The following is a 20,510-nucleotide window of genomic DNA, read 5'->3' as shown; positions in this document are numbered from 1 at the left end:
TATGCTTCGTGCGTGTGTGATAGAGTTTGGTGGTCATTGGGATAGCTTCTTACCCTTAGCGGAGTTTTCATACAATAATAGCTATCACTCAAGCATTGATATGGCCCCGTTTGACCTTGTATGGTAGGAGATGTAGGTCTCCCATTGGTTGGTTTGATGCATTTGAGGTTAGGCCTTGGGGTACTGACCTTTTGAGGGATTCGATGGAAAAAGTGAAGTCTATTCAAGAAAAGCTTCTAGCGGCGCAAAGTAGACAAAAAGAATATGTAGATCGAAAGGTTAGAGACTTAGAGTTCATGGAGGGTGAACAAGTCTTTTTGAAAGTTTCACCCATGAAAGGGGTGATGCGGTTTGGAAAAAGGGGTAAACTAAGTCCAAGGTACATTGGACCATTTGAAGTACTTAAGCGAGTGGGGGAGGTGGCTTATGAGTTAGCCTTGCCTCCAGGGCTGTCCGGAGTACATCCGGTATTTCATGTGTCGATGTTGAAAAGATACCATGGGGATGGAAACTACATTATCCGTTGGGATTCAGTTTTGCTTGATGAGAACTTGTCTTATGAGGAGGAGCCTATTGTTATTTTAGATAGAGAAGTTCGCAGGTTGAGGTCAAGAGAGATTGCATCCATCAAGGTGCGATGGAAGAATCGACCGGTTGATGAAGCCACTTGGGAGAAGGAGGCGGATATGCGAGAAAGATACCCACATCTGTTTAAAGATTCAGGTACTCCTTTTCGCCCTTGTTTTCCTTCTTTTGATCGTTCGGGGACGAACGATGGGTAAATTGGTATCTAATGTAACGACCCGTTTAGTCGTTTTGAGCAACAGACTTCAATTCTGGAAAAACTGGCAGAAGCGACGGACCCCACGACGGAACGTCATGGGCACGACGGACCGTCGCGGGGTCTCGTTTCAAAACACTTAGGGAATCTGAAATTGGGTACTGAAAATCGACTCTCTGAACTTTGTGACGGAATGGCAGGACGGACCGTCACAGGTGTGACGGACCGTCACAGACCCTTGGTGGAAATATTGGGTCTCTGAACTCTGCGACGACCTGCAGGACGGACCGTCGCAGGCACGACGGCCCGTCACAGGTTGCGCAAATCCCAGGCAGAGTCGGATTTCTGGTGAAGTTTTAAGGGACGTTTTTGGACTATTCTTTCCTTAATTATAGACTTCGTGGGTTTATATTAATAACTCAAATTCTTGAGGGTTAAAAGAGGTAACCCTAAGTTAATTAGCGGGGTATTATTGCCACCTTTTATTCTTAATTATATACTAATTAGGGTAAAAGAAAGAGGGTTGAATAAGAAAAAGAAGAAAAGAACAGAAAGAGAGGGAGAAACGAACGGGAAAGAGGAGAAACGAGAAGAAGAACAAAGCTTTGGGAACTTGCTTGCTTGATTTCTAATCTTCGGTGGAGGTAGGTTATGGTTTTCATGCTTTCATAGTAAACTCTTAATAGAGAATGATATGTATTGGTAGCATTGTAAACCCTACTATATGCTTAATTGTATGTTTGCATGAATATGATTATGTGATTGTGATAAGATAAGCATGATCAAAAATATTGAATCCCAAATCTTGAAAAGAAACTTTAATATACATTATTAATGATGATGCCTTGGTATAGAAGAAGGCTTGATGAATTAAAGTAATGGGATTGAGGATGCCTTGGTATAGAGAAGGCTTGATGATTTACAGAATGATATTAGTGGATCGGAGTGTCACGTTCCGACACATAGATTTAGTGGATCGGAGTGTCACGTTCCGACACATAGATTTAGTGGATCGGAGTGTCACGTTCCGACACATGTAGGGGATCGGAGTGTCACGTTCCGACACATGTAGGGGATCGGAGTGTCACGTTCCGACACATAGATTTAGTGGATCGGAGTGTCACGTTTCGACACATGTAGGGGATCGGAGTGTCACGTTCCGACACATGTAGGGGATCGGAGTGTCACGTTCCGACACATAGAATTAGGGGATCGGAGTGTCACGAACCGACACAAGAGGAGGAAAGATAATGAATCTTGAAAGATGTTAATATACTCAATCTAACGAACATGATTCCCAAATGAGTATGGTATTGGGGCTTGAGTCCTCATGTGTGAATTTGATGGTACTTATTGATGATTATAGTACTTCTTGTTGTTACATGTTGAGTTTTATAGTTGATTTATGATAATACTTGATATATACTGTTCCCTATTTTGAGTTGGCCGATGATATCTACTCAGTACCCGTGTTTGTACTGACCCCTACTTTTATTGTTTTCTTCTTGTTTAATTGTGGAATGCAGCAAACGTGCCGTCATCTTCGACTCAACAGTAATTCAAGCCAGTCTTCGTCACACCGGATCTTCAGGGTGAGCTAACACTTCTAGCTTGGACTGGATCTCCTCCGTCACGTCTTGATGCCTTGAACCTCCGGCACGGACTAGCTGCTTATGTATTTTTAGCTTTTAGAATACTCTTAGTTTAGTCATTTGATTGTAGATGTTCTTGTGGTGATGACTTCCAGATTCTGGGGATAATGATAAGTTTTTGAGTTATAGAAGTTGATTATTGATTTTTATTAATGAGTTTAAGTCTTCCGCATTACTTTTGTTGTTATTACATTGAAATGTTAAGGTTTAGATTGGTTGGTTCGCTCACATAGGAGGGTAAGTGTGGGTGCCAGTCGCAACCCGGTTTGGGTCGTGACACCACATCTCAATATTCAGATGTGTATTTAGATCAAAACACTCAAATCTTAATGCAAATCTTAATATTTAGATGTGTATTCAGATTCAGACCTCTTAATCTTAATGAAAACAAATGAGGCCTTAGTGCACAAGCTTCATTATGTAAATTTCTTCATCCAATTTAATTTCTAACTATTATGAATGTTTAAGTTTGAGTTTATTCAATTAATTTGTTGAAATACAAATTTCATCATAAATTTTAGGATGATTTTATTACATATTTAATTGGAAAAAAATTTGCATGATATTATATTTGTCCCTTTTTACTTGTTAAATTTTGAATTGGCACATCTGTAAGGGTAATATTGATTGTTATTTTGCCCCTATTAGTTGATAGGGTCCCAAATATAATTACTTACTACGTTTTTTAAAAGACATTAACTTAACATTAATAAATTGAGAGTATATTAGGTAAAACAAAAATTGTTCATTCTTAATTTTTCAAAAATGACAAGTAAAAGAACAAATTAGACTAGTAAAAAGGGACAAAAGGAGTAGTTTATTCCAAGATTATAGTATTATTTGTCTCTCATTAAGAATTGGAAAACAATCTTGGAATAACTAATCCCAAAATAATTAATTTCGTAATAACTTGATCTCCAACTAAACAAGCCCTTAAGAATTACTCCTTCCTCCCATTTTATGTGATACTGTTTGACTTGACACACTATTTAAGAAAAAAGGAAAAGTTTCAAAACTTGTTGTCACGATCCGAACATATACCCTAAACGTGATCGATACTCGAGAATCATTGTTGATCCCCGAGCGAAACCTATTCCTGACTTACTAACATTCTGAGAAAACAATGGAAACATCTAATTTTGTATGAAGCCTCTAACAATTCACGACAGATATTGAGACAAGACTCATGAAGCCTCAAATACTACTAAAATAGAAATGAAAAATGGTGTCTCCCGAAAGTAAGGAGGTCTCACCAAATACTGTCTACGAGTGTAAGGTGATGTCGATGAAACACTTGTTGATGATCTTGAACACCTGTATCTTCATCATAAATGATGCAAGACGAATGACGTTAGTGCATTGAATGTACGGGTATGTAATATGGATAAGTAAAACAGAAACTAAATCGAATGATTGAAAACAACTCAACTGAATCAATAAATGAACATGAAGGGTAAACCATTTAAACTTTACGATAAGATATGCAGTTTAACCAATATATAAAATATATTTTAATTATGGGGAGTTTATCTAAACTACAACAATTACTATGAGCCTAGCAATGATACAACGTATCAGCCACGTTGTAAGGGTCAACCTATACTTTGCCGAGGTATAGGATGATATGATATTATAACTATGGATCCATCTAATAGGCTTTCTCAGAGGTAGTGAGGAGTCGCATGACGAATCAATGATATTATATCCTACGCTGGTTACGTAATTTTATGAGACTTTTGAGTTATAAGAGACTCTAACTCAATTTGGTGCTGAATACTACTCCAAAAATAATAAACAATATCAATTATGCTCAACTCACCCTTTGCAAAGAAAAGGACTTTTATTTTACCGAAGGACTTTTCGAAAGCATAACTCATACTTACATTTAAGTGTATTCTTATGGACTTATCTTTCAATCCCAAGATTAATAGCATAGCAACTAAAACTCTTTTATTTTTCTCAAAATAGAGCCCTTAAACTTTTCATGTAAACTCACTTTAATTTTGAATGCACACTTTGACACGTGATTAGGATATGTAAGAATTTTCAAAGGTAATTAGAGCTTATAGGAGCTAGTATAGGGAAGAAAAACGTGGGTACAAGTTAAAGGAACATGCGCCAGACGAAACAAAGAAAAGAATCAGCCTGACAAACGTTGACGTACTACTGGCGCAAGGCGCCAAGCCTTGAACTACTAAAGTCAGGCCTTGACATACTGCTGGCGCGTCGCAACAGGGCCTAAGACTCATAAGTCATGACTTGGCCTACGTGCCAGTGACTAAACTACTTAAGTAAGACGGTGGAGATATCCTGGAACGTGCCGCAAGGCCCTCTCCGGTAATCCGATGATTTTTTTTTGGTAAATTCAAGCTTCAAACTAGTTTAGAATTGAGAAATTTCTCATGAACTCTTCTTGATCCTCAAACCCAAAGTAAATTTATGATAACTTAAATGAAGCCTTTTAAAAACATAAATTTACAAATCCATAAGATCGATGTGATTCTAAGCATGAGCAACACTACAAGATTTTAAAGAGAACAGAGAGAAATCAAACTTCAATTGTTAAAGAACGAAATTCAATATCAAGAATCATGAATGGATTCTTTAGATGTAACAATTTCTTGACTAAATAGAGATGCAAGGCGTGAGGAACTATGAGAAGCCTTACATACCTGGAAAGATCAATGTTCTTGGCGAAAATTAATAATTCTTGAAAAACGCTTGAAAACCTAGTTTTTCTCTTCTTGGGATCTCTCTCTAATTTCTTTTAGTGTTTAGGAACGTGAAGAAGTCATCTAAAGTTGATTAGACCCTTATTTGGGTGAAGGAAAATGCGTTAGGCCCATTACGAATAGAAAAAGACCAAAATATCCTTTTAAAATGAATGAGATGCCTAAACTTGAGAAGTTTCACTCAAACAAACATAACGTTTTACTGTGAGCTTAAAATTAAGCATGCTTGGTGGTCTTGGAAAGAGAACTCAACGACTTTCAATTTGGTAGGTCAAGGGACACATAACTTTTTATGTGTTAAAAGATATGGTCGTTAGAAGTTGATCCAAAACTAAAGACCGATGGGTGACTTGTACGAATTTCTCTTTAGTTCTTTTCAAAACTTGAGGTGTTACACTTGTCTAAAATAATCATTATATATTTGTTTGGTTGTGAATCATTTTAGTAAGGATAAAAGTAAATGTCAATTTCACTATTTCACAATGAAAAGGAAGCTACGGATTCAACTACCACTACTGAAGACTCAAATTAATCAAGTAAATGTAAACATTGAAAATACCAAGTGTGAAGGTAAATTTATTTAAATTATAGTAAGATTATATTCTTTTTGAGATGAGAAAAAGTGTATTACATCGAAAAAGTATATATGTACTCGTTAATTAGTCTCTTGAGTAGTTTATTATAAGTGAATTTGTCGAGTGAAATGTAAATTAACGATTGAAAAAAAAATCAATGAAAGTATATTGACAATTCAAAAGTACTTAACATAATTTACCTATTAAGAAAATGATTATTTATTTATATATAAGACAAGCTATTAAATTGATAAATCAAAATTACAAAATAATTTTCTTTAGCAAGCTGATAATTCATTGTTTAAGAAGAATATTAATCAAGAAGTAATATTACAAGTTTGATATTAACGATTGACTATTGTCGTCCATTTAATCATTTCAATTCTTTATAGAAAAAAATTAATTAAACTAACTATTCAATCATAATTCTTATCCTAAATAGTTCAACTACCCATTTATTACTCTAAATTAGCCCTTCCGCCCTCTAACCTCCAACAAAAGGTTGTTTGTAACCAAACAAGCTGCAATTGGAGCTCCCGTTAAAATGCTCTCCATACATGAACTCCTTCGTTAAAAAAATGTCACATTTATCTGCTTCTCTCAGTACTCATATGATTTTTATTTTTTTATTATTTTTACCAATCCAATTGTCAATCTTTAATTTTTTTCATGTGAAAGAGTTGTCGTAAAGACACAAATATGACAAACTTTCGTTCTTGATTGTCCAAACATTCTAGGGATTTATGGGTTTTCTTGAGTCTATCAATCTATACATCAAATGACAGAAAATAAATTTTGTATATAGCATTATATGTAGTATTATTATCAAGTTATGGCATTAGAATTTCAATTTTATTTTGTAGCATTTAATATCTCACTCTATAGCATTTTATTAGTAATTATATTGTTAACTATAATTTGTTAAAAAGAGTTGTTATTAAAAATTAATCAAAAATTAAGTAGATAAAGTAATAATGAGCAATTACTTTTAATGATTATAAATTTATGACAATATAAATTAAATGACATTTGTCAGTCATAATTACTGTATTTATTCAATGTTGTACGCGTGAAAATTTCAAGAGTTTAACTTTTTATTAAGTTAAATTAAAGATAGATAAATTATTAGCATTACTTTTGTTTCTTTATTAATTGCTACATTTAATACAGGTAGCACATTTTTTAATATGAATAGTTGCACTTTTTATGGAGTTTAATTAAAGTTAAAAATATAATTAGCACATTTTTAGGGATATTAAACATTTTCAAATTATCATCATTGCCTTAAATATCTCTAGTTAGTTAAAATAATATTATTTTTTTGAATTAATTCCTTAAAAAACTCAACCAGATAATAACAAATATTTTCGGATTCAAAATACTTTCAGATTGTCATTTTCAAACATATTTGGATCAACGTTACAAGTAGTCTTCTTTCCAAAATTTCACGATTATTTTCAAATTGCTTTCAACGTATAAGTCATTTTTTCTAAAAAATTCAATAATATTTTCATAGATGCATATTCTTTTTAGCAACCTCATAAATTTTGGTGTACAATATATGTTGCTATTTCAATTATAATATATATTTTTATATTAATTTTGTATTGAAAATGTATTGAGTTTGTTTAATTTGAATCTTGTATAGGACAGTGAATGATATATTAATTGTGTATGAAGTGTGTATAAATTATATGAACTGATTATAAATTTGTGTAATGTTGAAGTCTTAAATTTTTTAATAGTGTATAAAGATTATGCGAAACGTATATAATTTGTGTATGAAAGTCCATTTTTTTCTTCAAAATTATAGTATATGTTTCTAAAGAAATTAGAATATATGTTTTGCATTAATTTTGTACAGCGGGTATATCAAAACTTGAAAGATGGAAGGAGTTTGCTAACGTGAAATTCAAAAGGACAAAAATGAATTGCAGTAGATGTCGTCAAGTTGGACACAATAGAAAGACATGTTCAAACTATCCTGTGCAAAAATAATGATTTCGTAACGTTACATTTGTTATTGTGTTGTTTTGAATGTTAGAAACACGTTTTGTTTTATTGAGTGTAGTTGTTATCATTGACATTTATGAAGTTTGATTTCGTAAAAAATTGTCATATATATATCATTTGTTTCTATTACATATGTGAAAGTTCAATATTACATTCATAATTCATACAATTTTTATACATTATAAATATACATTGAATTATACTGTCATTCATAAAATGTTCATATAGTATTCATACAATGTTCTACAATGTTCATATATGTACCATTTGTTTCTGTTACATATATCCAAGTTCAATATGGGATTCATAATTCATCCAATGTTTATACACTCTATATATACATTGAGCTTTACTGTCATTCATAAAATATTCATACAGTATTCATACAATGTTCATATATATACCATTTGTTTCTGTTACATATATCAAAGTTCAATATGACATTCATAATTTATACAATATTTATACATTTTTCATACAATGTTCATATATTTTTGCATATTGCAATTGAAATTTATACAAAAATCATGCACATTTAATAAAGTGCAAATATTCATTTAAGCATACTACCAGTAAATACAACATTTAATATATTATGATATATATAGTTAAATATATTTTGTACAGCATGCAGACATGAGTTTTACAAGATCTCTACTGCTGGATTTTTGTGACAAGTCAAAATCATCTCTTGGTTTCACATACCAAGAAGAGAAGAAGAGAAGAAGAGAAGAAGAAAAAGAAATTGATGAACTATGTGATTCTTCACTCACTTCGTCTGGTTCTTCATTAACAATCGGTTCTCTAATCATGTCCGGGACAGAATCGCCTTAGGGTATTTGGTTTATACATTGTATTCAACAACCCAGATCCTAAAAATTATAGACAAATAAATAAGGTATAATACATAAATGTGCCCTTTAACTTGACTTCAAATCACATGTATGCCCTTCAACTTTGGATGTGCACAAATAGACACTTAAACTTGTATAAAGTGAACAAATAGACACACATGTCCTACATGTCATTTTTTGTTCTACGTGGTGTCCTACGTGTATTGTGCCATGTAGGACTCATGTGTTTATTTATTTGAAAGTTGGATAGTTAAAGGGCCTATTTGCGCATTATGAAAGTTGGAGATCAAAGTTAAAATTTGAAGTCAAGTTTAGGGTCTAATATATGTATCATGCCAATAAATAATAAAGAATTTGACATAAACAAGTATAAAACTTGAAGAAACCTGCATTATCTATACAACGTAAATTTCTCCTAAAATCAAGCAACAACATATAAAAATTAAATGATTTGACAAAAGAATTAGAGAAAAAATAAAAGCTTTAAGAAATAAACCTGTTTGATGATCTATACAACACGATTTTTTTCCGAAAATCATGCAATATTGCGAATTTGATGGTCGAAAAATAGAAAATTTAATTTTTTGGAAGATTGATAGAGATGTAGTTGAATAAGGATTTTAAGATTAATCTGATTTTGGGAATAAGTTTAAAGCTTGAAAGGGAACCTATCTTTAATTAATTAATAGAGAGAGAAACATGTGCTGCCTTTAATTGATTAATAGAGAGATAAACGTGAAAAAATGTGTGCAAAATTAATATGATAGAAAGAGAAGCATGTAAATAGGCGAGAGGTTGAGTGTATTGTGAGAAGATAAAAGAGAGTTGGTTGATATGAAGGTGGGTAATTATTGGGTAACCATATAATATGAAATTAATTAAAATCAAATCCCTAATTTTTAGATTTTGTTTTTTAAAAGGTAACTATATAATATGAAGTTTAATTAATATTTAATAAATAATAATTTATTATTTATAGTAAAAACATTAAAAGGTAATTGATTAATATTTAATAATTTATTATTTATATTAAAAACTTTAAAAGGTAATTGATTAATCAGTAATAATTTAAAAGGTTTTGTTGATAAAAGGTAAGTGAATTAATGAAATTGATTATTTAAACATAATAATTATTAGTAAAATGATAAAATAATTTTTTTATTAATATATTATTAGTTAATATGCTATAACTTGGTAATAATATGCTATAAATAGTTTATTTTTAAATATTTTTAAATTAATATATTATTAATTGATGTGCTATAAGATGATAATAATATGCTATAAATAGTTTATTTTTAAAGAGTATGATTACAACTTGATATTTGTCCTCTTAAATGTGTGTGGGATGTTAATTTTTCATTCTAATATATGGTCTTGGTAAGTTATGTCGCAACGGAATTGTTAATAAATAATTATAACTATATATATATATATATATATATATATATATATATATATATATATATATTAAGCAAAAGACATAAATTTCTCCTTGAATTTGTACCAAAAAGTCAGTTACACGCTTAAACTACTACGACGACTGATTACACACCTAATCTTGTTCAAAGTGATATTAATACCCCCTCAGAACGTGACATGACAATGAAAGGGTCTTCACCTTCCTTAAGGTGCGTGAGAAGAAAAAAAATATATAGTAGAATGAAAATTTTGAACACTTAACACTATTTTATTGGTCATTATACAATTATGTATTATAATTTTTAATATATCAATTATTTCAATTTTCTTTCTTCTTTATTCTTTTTATTGGTGGCTCCAATTTCTTTAAAGCTTACATTTTTCTTAATTTTGTGTTCTTCTTCTTAGGAATTACTAGATTTGTCAATGAGTTTGAGAAGCACATCTGACACTCTATTTATATAAAATGAAATAGAAAGGAATGGAGAATACGATGACTTCAAAAGAAAAATTAATAGTTTCAACTTAAAATTCATGTTTTTTCCGTTCGAACTTGCCGGAGGATTCACCAGAGAAGCTTGCCGAAAAATAATTACGAAACAGATAGTGATTTCTATTGAAAATCTTATAGCATTTATGCATAAAATTCATGATTATATTGCCTAAATTTATCAAAAAATTCATCGAAGAAAGTGATTTCTCTATCATTGTCTTCTCTATTCTCTCCGGAGCACTACCTACAATCACCACAATGTCATTTTTATGTCTCAAATCATCAATAGCATATTTTATTAATCTTGACCCACAAAGAATACTAATGAAATGTTTGATTCACATATTAGTTATCAAGATATTTAAAGAATTTTACGGATCTAAAAATTTTATTTGTTCCACCGGCAACAACAGTGTTGTCCATCGCATATCACCTCCGCCAACATCTCTCAACTTCATAATTGACTCCTATTTTCTCTTCAAATTATTATTTTTCCGTTAAATTTATAAAAACAATGGGGAAGAGGAAGAAATAAATTTTAAAAAGAGAAAAGTATGGTGAGAAGAGAAAGATGTCCAAATCTTTATTTTTTTTTGCAAAAGTTTAAGAAAATATCAAGAGATAAAGATTTTTAAAATTAAAAAAAATATTATTTATATATGAAAACACGTGTACAACACTTCTTTTTACAGAACTGAGATTGTCTTCAAAAAGGGATATTAATATCACTTTGAATAAGATTAGGTGTGTAATAGGTCACCGTAATACTTTGAGTGTGTAAATGACTTTTCGATATAAGTTCAGGTGATAATTTATGTCTTTGTCCTTATATATTATTTATACAAATTTAGGTAATTACATATATACCATTAGCTGGAAAGCATTTTGCTAAAAGGTGTATTTGTGTTTTAAAAAAAAAACTTTTTTGGCATGTGAAAAACAATGAAGAAGTTGATATTCTTTAGCTTGTGGCCCGATTCAGAGTAGGTTGGGTCAGAATTTATATTAGGGATAATTATATATATTGACAAACTAATAATATAAAATAAATCTAGTAGCTATCCTTTAATTAATTTGTGTTCCGTAACAAACTGTTTGTCAGTCCCTCTTTCCCTCATATTCTCGCTCGCTTATTTCTATCGCTTGCCTCTCTCGCTTTATACAATAGAATTGTATAAATTGTGTTTCTAATTGTATAAAGCGTAAGAAAATTGTATAAATGCATGCAAATATAAATATTCTCGTCCTATATACTTATAATTATACAATACAAATATTTCTCTGCCCAAGTCTCTTTTGCCTTTCTCATTTTATACAAATTCAAATTGTATATAATTTCTCTCTTTCTCATTTCATATAATTTGATTCAATTGTATATTCCCTCACAAGTCTCTTTTTGTCTTTCTCTCTTTCTCGTTTTATACCGATTCAAATTGTATATAATTTCTCTCTTTCTCGTTTTGTACAATTCGTTTTATACAATTCGCTTCAATTATATATGTATAGCGAATTATACATATATAAGTTTGTTAAGAACCGCAATTATGTAAACTTTATTATGACATACTAATATAAATATTTTTATTTGCTATATGTGAAAGTTACCGTATATATTAACAAGCTAATAGCTTTGAGTACATTATGGAGCCATTTAGCAGTTGTGATGCTTTAGTTTATGGCCCAACTCAGGCCCTTGTGCCTACAACTTAGTAGGCATCATAATAGATGGGACTACTAGCTATAGTTTCTTAGTTAGTGATGAACTAGCTTCATTCTGTAAATTTCTTCATTTTAATTTAGTTTTTACTATATTTCACCAACATGAGTTGTGGTTTAATAGTGAAAATATTTCACTCAGAATTAAATGACTCAGATTTATATTTTGAATATATGAAAAATGATGTTGGAAATGTTATCACTTATTACCAAATATGGGCTCTAGGGGTGGAAAAAAATTAAATAAAACTATTATTAATGTTTCATTTTGAGTATTTATAAATTAATTTATTGAATAAAAAATTTAATTATTGACTTAGATTTTCTTTTTAAAAAATTGTTCATCGTAGAAAATTTTCATGCCTAACTTGAGTATATAATTGAACTGGGTCTAAACTCCCAATAGAATAGTTGATAGAATATGTAAATTTTCACCTTATTGATAATAATTTAATCCAACATTTTATAGTTTCTTCCCAATTTTTCCTTCCTTTACCTTAAATTTCATAAATAAAAGAAAAGAAAAATGGGCCTTAAGATTCCGAGCAACATCTTTGGGGCCATTTATTATAGTTCACAACGTGTCATTTAATCAGAAAATGACATGTTTTGCCTTTTAAATTAAGTAATATTCTACCTTCAAATGAAATGGATCTCTAATTTTATTGTTTAAGAATTAATTTAGGCATAGTGAAGAATTAATTCTTGAAGCCATGCCCAGACACAAGTCATGAGACATTATGATAAAAAAATATCTTATAAAAAAATTTATTTATTATGAGAAATATGAATTAAAGACAAATAGAAAATAGAAATAAATGCAAATGAATTTTAATTTTCACCCAATTATTAATTTTAATCACGTAATTTAAAAACACGAAATTTTATGCAGAATATATTCTAGCTTAGATAAAAATAAAATAGTGTTTATATGCTTAGATATATATTCTAGCTTAAATAACTTCATATTTCTAACAGTAAATCCTTAAATATTAATAAATGTTAAATGTGCAAATAAGACTTATAAAATTTCATGATAACGTTAACATAACTGCAGCATTAACAACAAAATAAACAATAACATTGTATATAGTACTAAATTAGTTATAGATTTCAAATACATCATGTTTTTTTTTTTTATGCATCATTACTCTGATCATATTTTGCAGGTCATTTTTCTGTAAATTAGTAATTTTTTCTTTTTCTATATTTTGCAAATAAAGAAAGTATATGTGTACAATATGATGCTTGGTGATGCTAAGATATTGATGCATACATTCTTTTGTGAAAGTAAGTGTCAGGTTTAATCTCATATCTTTCCGTTTTTAGTTAGAATTTTGAAAATAAAATCATCAATAATAAATATTTATTTTGTAAGTGAAAGTCTATAAAAACTCACATATGTATATCAAAATAAATTAATTAAAAAATCTATCAAAATATGTATAATTGAAGCTCAACATATAGGAAATCGACAAATCAATTTGTAAATCTTAAGAATGACGATCATTGCAAGTATTAATTCTTTATTTCTATCATATCGATTTACACCATGCGAATTATAATATTGGATATTAAATGATATGAAGAGTTAACTAAAAACAATAAATTTTTAAGTATTGTTTGTAAAAATAGTGATTCAATTTAGTGTGATAATAGAGTAGAATGAGGAGGTAGAGATGGAAACTACAAAATTAAAGGAAGAAGATATCAAATTAATTGGAAAGAAATAAAAAGAAACAGGTATGAGACGGAAAAATCTAAACATAGTAAATGAATAATGACCATTTAAAAGTAAGAAAAATAAATATAGAATATTAATTTACGTTGCCTTCTATTTTATTTGTAAAGGAACTTAAATATAAACTTTATGTTACAATTCCGTTTCCTTGTATGCTCCAGTTTAATTTATCAATTATATTTTTTCCAGTTTTTATCTTTACTCTTAATTTTTAATTAAATTATAAAAAATAGCAAAGTATTTTTAAAAAAATTTCAATCTATGGTCTTTTGCTCATTTTTATTAATATTTTGTTCTTTTTCTTAATTTCTTTTGTTGTTTACTTAGAAAGTCAATTTTATTTTATTTTAGAACTCAAAAACCACTCAATTATTGATATTCCACTTAAAAAATCACTCCACTATTGATATTTTATTTAGAAAGTCATTCTATTTTTCGAATCATAAAATAAAAGTATACTTTTAATTATCGTAAATTAGTTTAATATATGAAATTAGAATTACAAATTATACGTAAATATGTAAGTTATTTTTATTTAATTCAAATAATTATAATATAGAAATTCTCTTTTTTTTTTATTTTTTGCTTTAAAATTATCTTCAATGTATTTAGTTTAGGTGTAGTTCTATTTGGTTAGAATTTTCATTATACAAAATGTTTTTGATTTTTTTAGCATCATAAATAATGAGAGAAAATGTAGGATAGCTGTCCTATTTAAAGTGGGATGGAGGAAATAAGAAAATAACAATTAACTTTGACTCTATTTTAATTGGATAATATAAAAAAAAAATATAAAATTTAATAAAGAGTTTTCATATAATACACAGTTAAGTAGATAATAGAGTTATATAAGATAAAAAAAGTGAATTAACTATTTAATAATTGCGCGAAGCACACTCAGGTTCCCTAGTTTTATAAAAGAAAAAAAATATTGGGCCTCAGACTCCGAGAACATCTTTGGAGCCAATTAATTAGAGTTTGCAATGTGTCATTTGATCAGAATATGACATGTTTTGCCTTTTAAACGAAGTAATATTTTAAGTAAAAATTTAAGGAATCCCATAGTGTAATTCAATAATTACATTCTGTCCCAACAAATTTAGTATTTACAAAAAATCCTTTAAATTTGTTGTTCTATGATACTTTAGACTCTAGTGATACATGGTAAATGATACATGGTAAGTTTAAACTGTTGAGAAAAAAATGGGGAAAAAGCGATAAAATTAATGTTGTTACTAAAACAGCTTAATTTAAGGTAACAGATCATTAATCACCATAAAATCAGCACGTAATTGGGTATTGATTTCAAATTTTGAAAATCAAAATTATATCATCTATTTTGAAAACATTTTTTATGAACAATCTGTTAAATTTTGAACTACGTTAATTTTATTGTTGTTACAGTAGATTTTTCAAGATGAATACTTCGATTTTGATGATACATTGAAAGAAGAATTCAACTATCCAGAAAATGGTACTATCAAGATTGAGGCTTCATCATCATCATCATCCCCTACACCATCTGAGGAATCATCATCTTCGCCTGAGTCTGATATTACTTTCTTGGATTTCGATGAATCAGAAAACTTCTTCTTACCCAAGTACCCTTCCGTGGAGATTGATTGGGCAGCTCTTTGATACTTTGTTGTAGTATTACTTTGTTTTTTTTGTTTTTATAAAAAATATATCATGTATGGTGTAAGGTATGGCCTCCTGCAATGGTGTTTTTGACATTTGCAGAGGTTGGTGTAGTAGTGAATAGAGTCATGTAATAGTAAACGTCACTCACTCTCCATCTTGTTCATGTTGTGGTTTCTGTGGATTTTTCAAGATGAATACTTCAATTTTGATGAGACATTCCGAAATTTGGGTGAACGAATTGCAGTATCAAAGTTACAAAATCGATGGAATCGTTGTTGGAGATTCAATTTCGTTTTCTATCGTTGTTGATACATATCTACTACATATATCAGTGCATTGACTAAACATTATAACATGTGGTACATATCTAATACATGTATCTTTACATCGACAAAACACTATACACACTAATTCTATATGTATTATCAAGCACAGTTGATGACGCAATTATTAAACTTAGTGAATGATACATTATTACAATTTTCAAAACATGTATCAGTATATCAACTAAACAACTAATACCTTACTGATACATGATATCAGTTTTCAGAAAATTCATACTACATGAAAAACATGTGATACATATATACTACATGTATCAGTGCATTGACTAAACATTATAACATGTGGTACATATCTAATACATGTATCAGTACATCGATTAAACAACGAGTTACATTGAAAATCAACGAAGGCATTATACATTAGTTTAAGAAACAAAATCAACTAGATATATTAAATATGAAATCATATGTATTATAAAGGATGAAGTACAAAAAAAAATAATTCAACAATTAATTTGTTGAAAGCAAAAAGAAACAAATGACCAAGAAATCCCTCTACACTTTTACTTTGCTCTATACCAACTTCTGTATCTTTGTCTCACTGTCAACAATGGAAAATGATTTCATCAGCAAAAGACGATCACTGGAAACGATGATGCTGCAAGGAGCAATGAGGATACACCATCTCTTTCACTTTTTCCTTATATATTTTGTAAAAATGTGGAAATGGAGGAGATCTTGTAGTTTTTCGAAAAAAATTGTGAAGCGAAAACTTACTTGATTCTTGAAAAATCTTATGGAGAGAGAATAAATCTGAAAATTAAAAAATGAAGGAAGTAAAGATTGAGGGAGTGAAAATAGGAAGAGGTTAAAGGGAGTGAAATAGGGAGGGATTAAGGGAGGGAAATTAGGAATAGAAACGTGTGCTTGAATATGAAACTTAATGTATCTAGAACAATGGGATTTGAAAGGAAAAGAAGGGATTTTGGAGATATTTTAAAATAGTAGGGAATAATGAAGATTATAAAAAATAAAAGTGTGTATTTAAGTAATTTATCTATATTTTAATGGAAAGTTTACTATTTAATACATAATTATTAATTTTATTTATACATTTTATTTATTATTAATTATAGTAATACTATATTAAATTTACAATATGTATGAAAAGTGAATTATGTATGTAAAAAAATATGCATTATAACTGTTCTTAAAAATATATTATGCTTGTTTTTGTAAGAAATTGACATATTGTATTTTAAGTATATTAAAATGTGTGATAAATACATTAATCATCAATAAAACGTGTATTATATGTGAATAGTAAACCATTCTTTGTAATATGTATTAAATTTGTATCATAAATATATTAAAAATGATCAAGTAAAAAAAATATTTTTTTAATAAATGATAAATATTTTCTTAATATAGTATATTTAATTATCTACCTTCAAATGAAATAATGGATCTCTAATTTTATTGTTTAAGAATTGAATTTAGGCATAGTGAAGAATAAATTCTTGAAGTCACGCCCAGACACAAGTCATGAAATATTATGATTAAAAAAATATAAAAACATATCTTATAAAAAAATTATTTGTTATGAGAAATATAAATTAAAGACAAATACAGAATAGAATAAAGCGCAAATGAATTTTTATTTTCACCGTGTTGTCAATTTTAACCATTTTATTTAAAAACACCAAATTTCATGCAGAATATATTCTAGCTTAGATAAAATAGTGTTTATGATTAATAGAAGAGAGCGTAGTTACAGTACTTGTTGACCTTTTGGCTAGTTTATGTGTTCATGTTAGCATGGATGCTAACAATGAAAAACTGAAGCAATTAGAATGGCTAAGATATGATTATTAACCTAAATTAGTACCGCAAAGAAAACTGTAATCATTTAAAATTTATTAAATATAAATTTATAAAATGATTTGGATTATATTGAATTCATAAATATATTAATCCAAATAAATATTGTAGATTGATATAATTGAGTTAAATATTTAAGTCCAAAAAATATGGATTTAATTAAAGTCTAAATTAATTGATTTGGGCTACATTGGAAGAATCCAATTTGTTAAACCCAATCTCATCTCATTCTAGAGCCCATCTTAGCGCCATGTGTGCAGATGATGTGGCATGCCAAGTCAAATAAGAAAACCAATAGAATCATGACATGTGTCAAAGATGACAAGCCCACTCCATAAAGCCCAAATGCTATGTCACTTAAATCTGATTGGCTGAACGGAATCATATTCCAATCGCAACTCCTATATTCTAAAACTATAAATAGGGGTCCTCATAATTCAAAAAAAGGAGAAAGTTCTAAACAAGAAGCTAGAGAAACTCTGTGGTAAAAACGCCATTTAATTTTCTACAAAGCTACAAGTTTAAGAATTCAAGCATTCTAGTTCAAGAACGATCAAGATCAAGACCACCGAATTCAAGAACAAGCTTGAAGCCCTTGAGTTCAAATAAAAGTCAAGATCAAGATAAAGTTCAAGTTCAAGTTCATCATAGATTCAAGAACAAACTTTAAACCCCTTAAATTTATATTTGAAAAGGCGATTATAGAGATTGTAACACTCACATTTGAAATAAAATTGATTGTTGCTATAATTTTCCCTTCTTGATTATTGTTTTCTCGACGCGAACTTTATCATCTACAAATTCTGGCACGCACAGTGGGACAATCTCTACCTCTCATCTCAACTTTTCAAACATCAAAGAATATTGAAATGACTTCCATGAATAACAACTCTCGATCAACCTCCTTTAAGGTCACTAGCTCCAAGTTCTCTACTGAAGTTGAAGACATCCTTGGAGTTACCTTTGGAAGTTTTGGAGCTGCTACGAGAAGCAAGGCTGCTACACTATGTCAACAAACGCTTCAAGTGTCATCAGCATCAACCCCTGTTTTTGGGTCTTCGACTCCAAAAGGAGCAGGTTCCTCCACAAATTCTCTAGAAGGAGGAAGTAGTATTGCTGAAAAGATCAAGAAGACATTGGCTCTACTTGAGCAATCTGGTTCCAAGAACTCTACCACAAGGGAGAACTGCGATTCAACTTGTGAATCATCTCCACGTATATTGGGTAACATGAGTCCATTGAAAATTAACTTACGCGACAATCCATGTTACTCTCTTACATCTCCGATGATCATGCAAACGATGGTGACTGTTGCTTCCTCTCTTGAGGAACAACTCGCAAATCTGACGAAGTTGGTTGAAGGATTGACGAAGCATGTAAAACACCAAGAATCTCGAATTGACAAGTTGATGGACAGGATAGAAGGACTTTTAGATGGAGATGCGAGCCATTCACCTGGAAAGGGCATTGAAGTTCAAGAAATCGAAGATCCTGCTAAGAAAGCCCTGTTTTTTAAAGAGATGCCAGTTTCTTCTGAAGGAATGTTCCCACTCGATTGCTTGAAGGAGCTATTGAAGGAACTATCAAAGATAAGTATGAAGTCTCCACCAAGTCTTCTCATGTGTATGCTAAGACATACACTGCTGGGATTGATAACTTTAAAATGTCTGCTGGTTATCAACCTCCCAAATTTTAACAATTTGAGGGAAAAGGAAATCTAAAACAACATGTCGCTCACTTCGTGGAGACATGTAATAATGCTGGAACATATGGAGACTATCTTGTCAAACAGTTTGTCCGCTCTCTAAAAGGAAATGCCTTTGATTGGTACACGGATCTCGAACCTAACTCTATTGATAGTTGGGAACAACTAGAACATGAGTTTCTCAATTGCTTCTATAGCACAAGGCTCACGGCGAGCATGGTAGAACTCACGAATACTCGCAAAAGAAAGGATGAATCGGTCATAGATTTCATAAATCGATGGAGGAACGCGAGCCTAAATTGCAAGGACAAACTTAGTGAAGCTTCTGCAATCGAAATGTGTATTCAAGGAATGCACTGGGAGCTTCTTTACATCTTGCAAGGAATAAAACCAAAATCTTTCGAGGATTTAGCTACTCGCGCTCATGATATGGAGTTGAGCATGTCATCTGCCAGAAAAGATATGACTATTGTCCATGATCCTCGCAAAGGAAGGGACAAGCAGGAACCCAAGAGATGGAGCAAGTTTCTGCCCAGAAATGACAACAAAGAATCCATGAGTGTAAATGTGTCACCCGCAAAGTTCACCACGAATGAGGGCGTAAAACAAAATGTGAGAACGACTTTCCAAGCACGTTCAAATCAAAAGTCAAAGCTAAGGGAGATGCAAGGAAAAAAGTATCCCTTCTTGGATTCTGACGTTTCTGAAATTTTTGATGAATTGCTTGAGTTAAAGCTCATTGACTTGCCAGAGTTGAAGCGACCCGATGAAGTTGGAAAAACTGATAACCCAAATTATTGCAAGTATCACAGACTTGTGAGTCATCCTCTTGAAAAATATTTTATCTTTAAGGATAGAGTGATGCGATTGGTTAACGAAAATAAAATTATCCTTGATGATGAGAAGGCTAGTTCTAACTAGATCTCTATCACATTTGGGTCAATGGATCCGATCCAAATGTATATCTCTGAAAAGCATGAAGAAGAGCCAGTAGAACATAACGTTGACATAGATGGTGAT

The 20,510-nt window shown here is 30.3% G+C and overlaps 1 protein-coding gene and 1 long non-coding RNA gene across 2 annotated transcripts; both read left to right on the top strand.

The window, feature by feature from the left end:
* Nucleotides 1-248: 248 nt before the first annotated feature.
* On the top strand, nt 249-865 carry LOC138337628 (uncharacterized; the record flags this gene model as incomplete). The annotated part of the gene is made up of 1 exon (XM_069287723.1): nt 249-865. A coding segment is annotated over one exon (534 nt), but the record flags the coding sequence as incomplete, so codon positions are not given.
* A 4,751-nt stretch (nt 866-5,616) lies between these two features.
* On the top strand, nt 5,617-7,882 carry LOC138337786 (uncharacterized). The gene is made up of 2 exons (XR_011211201.1): nt 5,617-5,735; nt 7,605-7,882. It is a non-coding gene; the product is annotated as an uncharacterized lncRNA (long non-coding RNA).
* Nucleotides 7,883-20,510: the final 12,628 nt, after the last annotated feature.

The sequence above is a fragment of the Solanum lycopersicum genome, chromosome 8, assembly GCF_036512215.1.
Source record: "Solanum lycopersicum chromosome 8, SLM_r2.1".
Lineage (NCBI taxonomy): Eukaryota > Viridiplantae > Streptophyta > Magnoliopsida > Solanales > Solanaceae > Solanum > Solanum lycopersicum.
The sequence above is the reverse complement of the archived record's forward strand: the minus strand, read 5'-3'. Positions and strand labels throughout refer to the sequence as shown.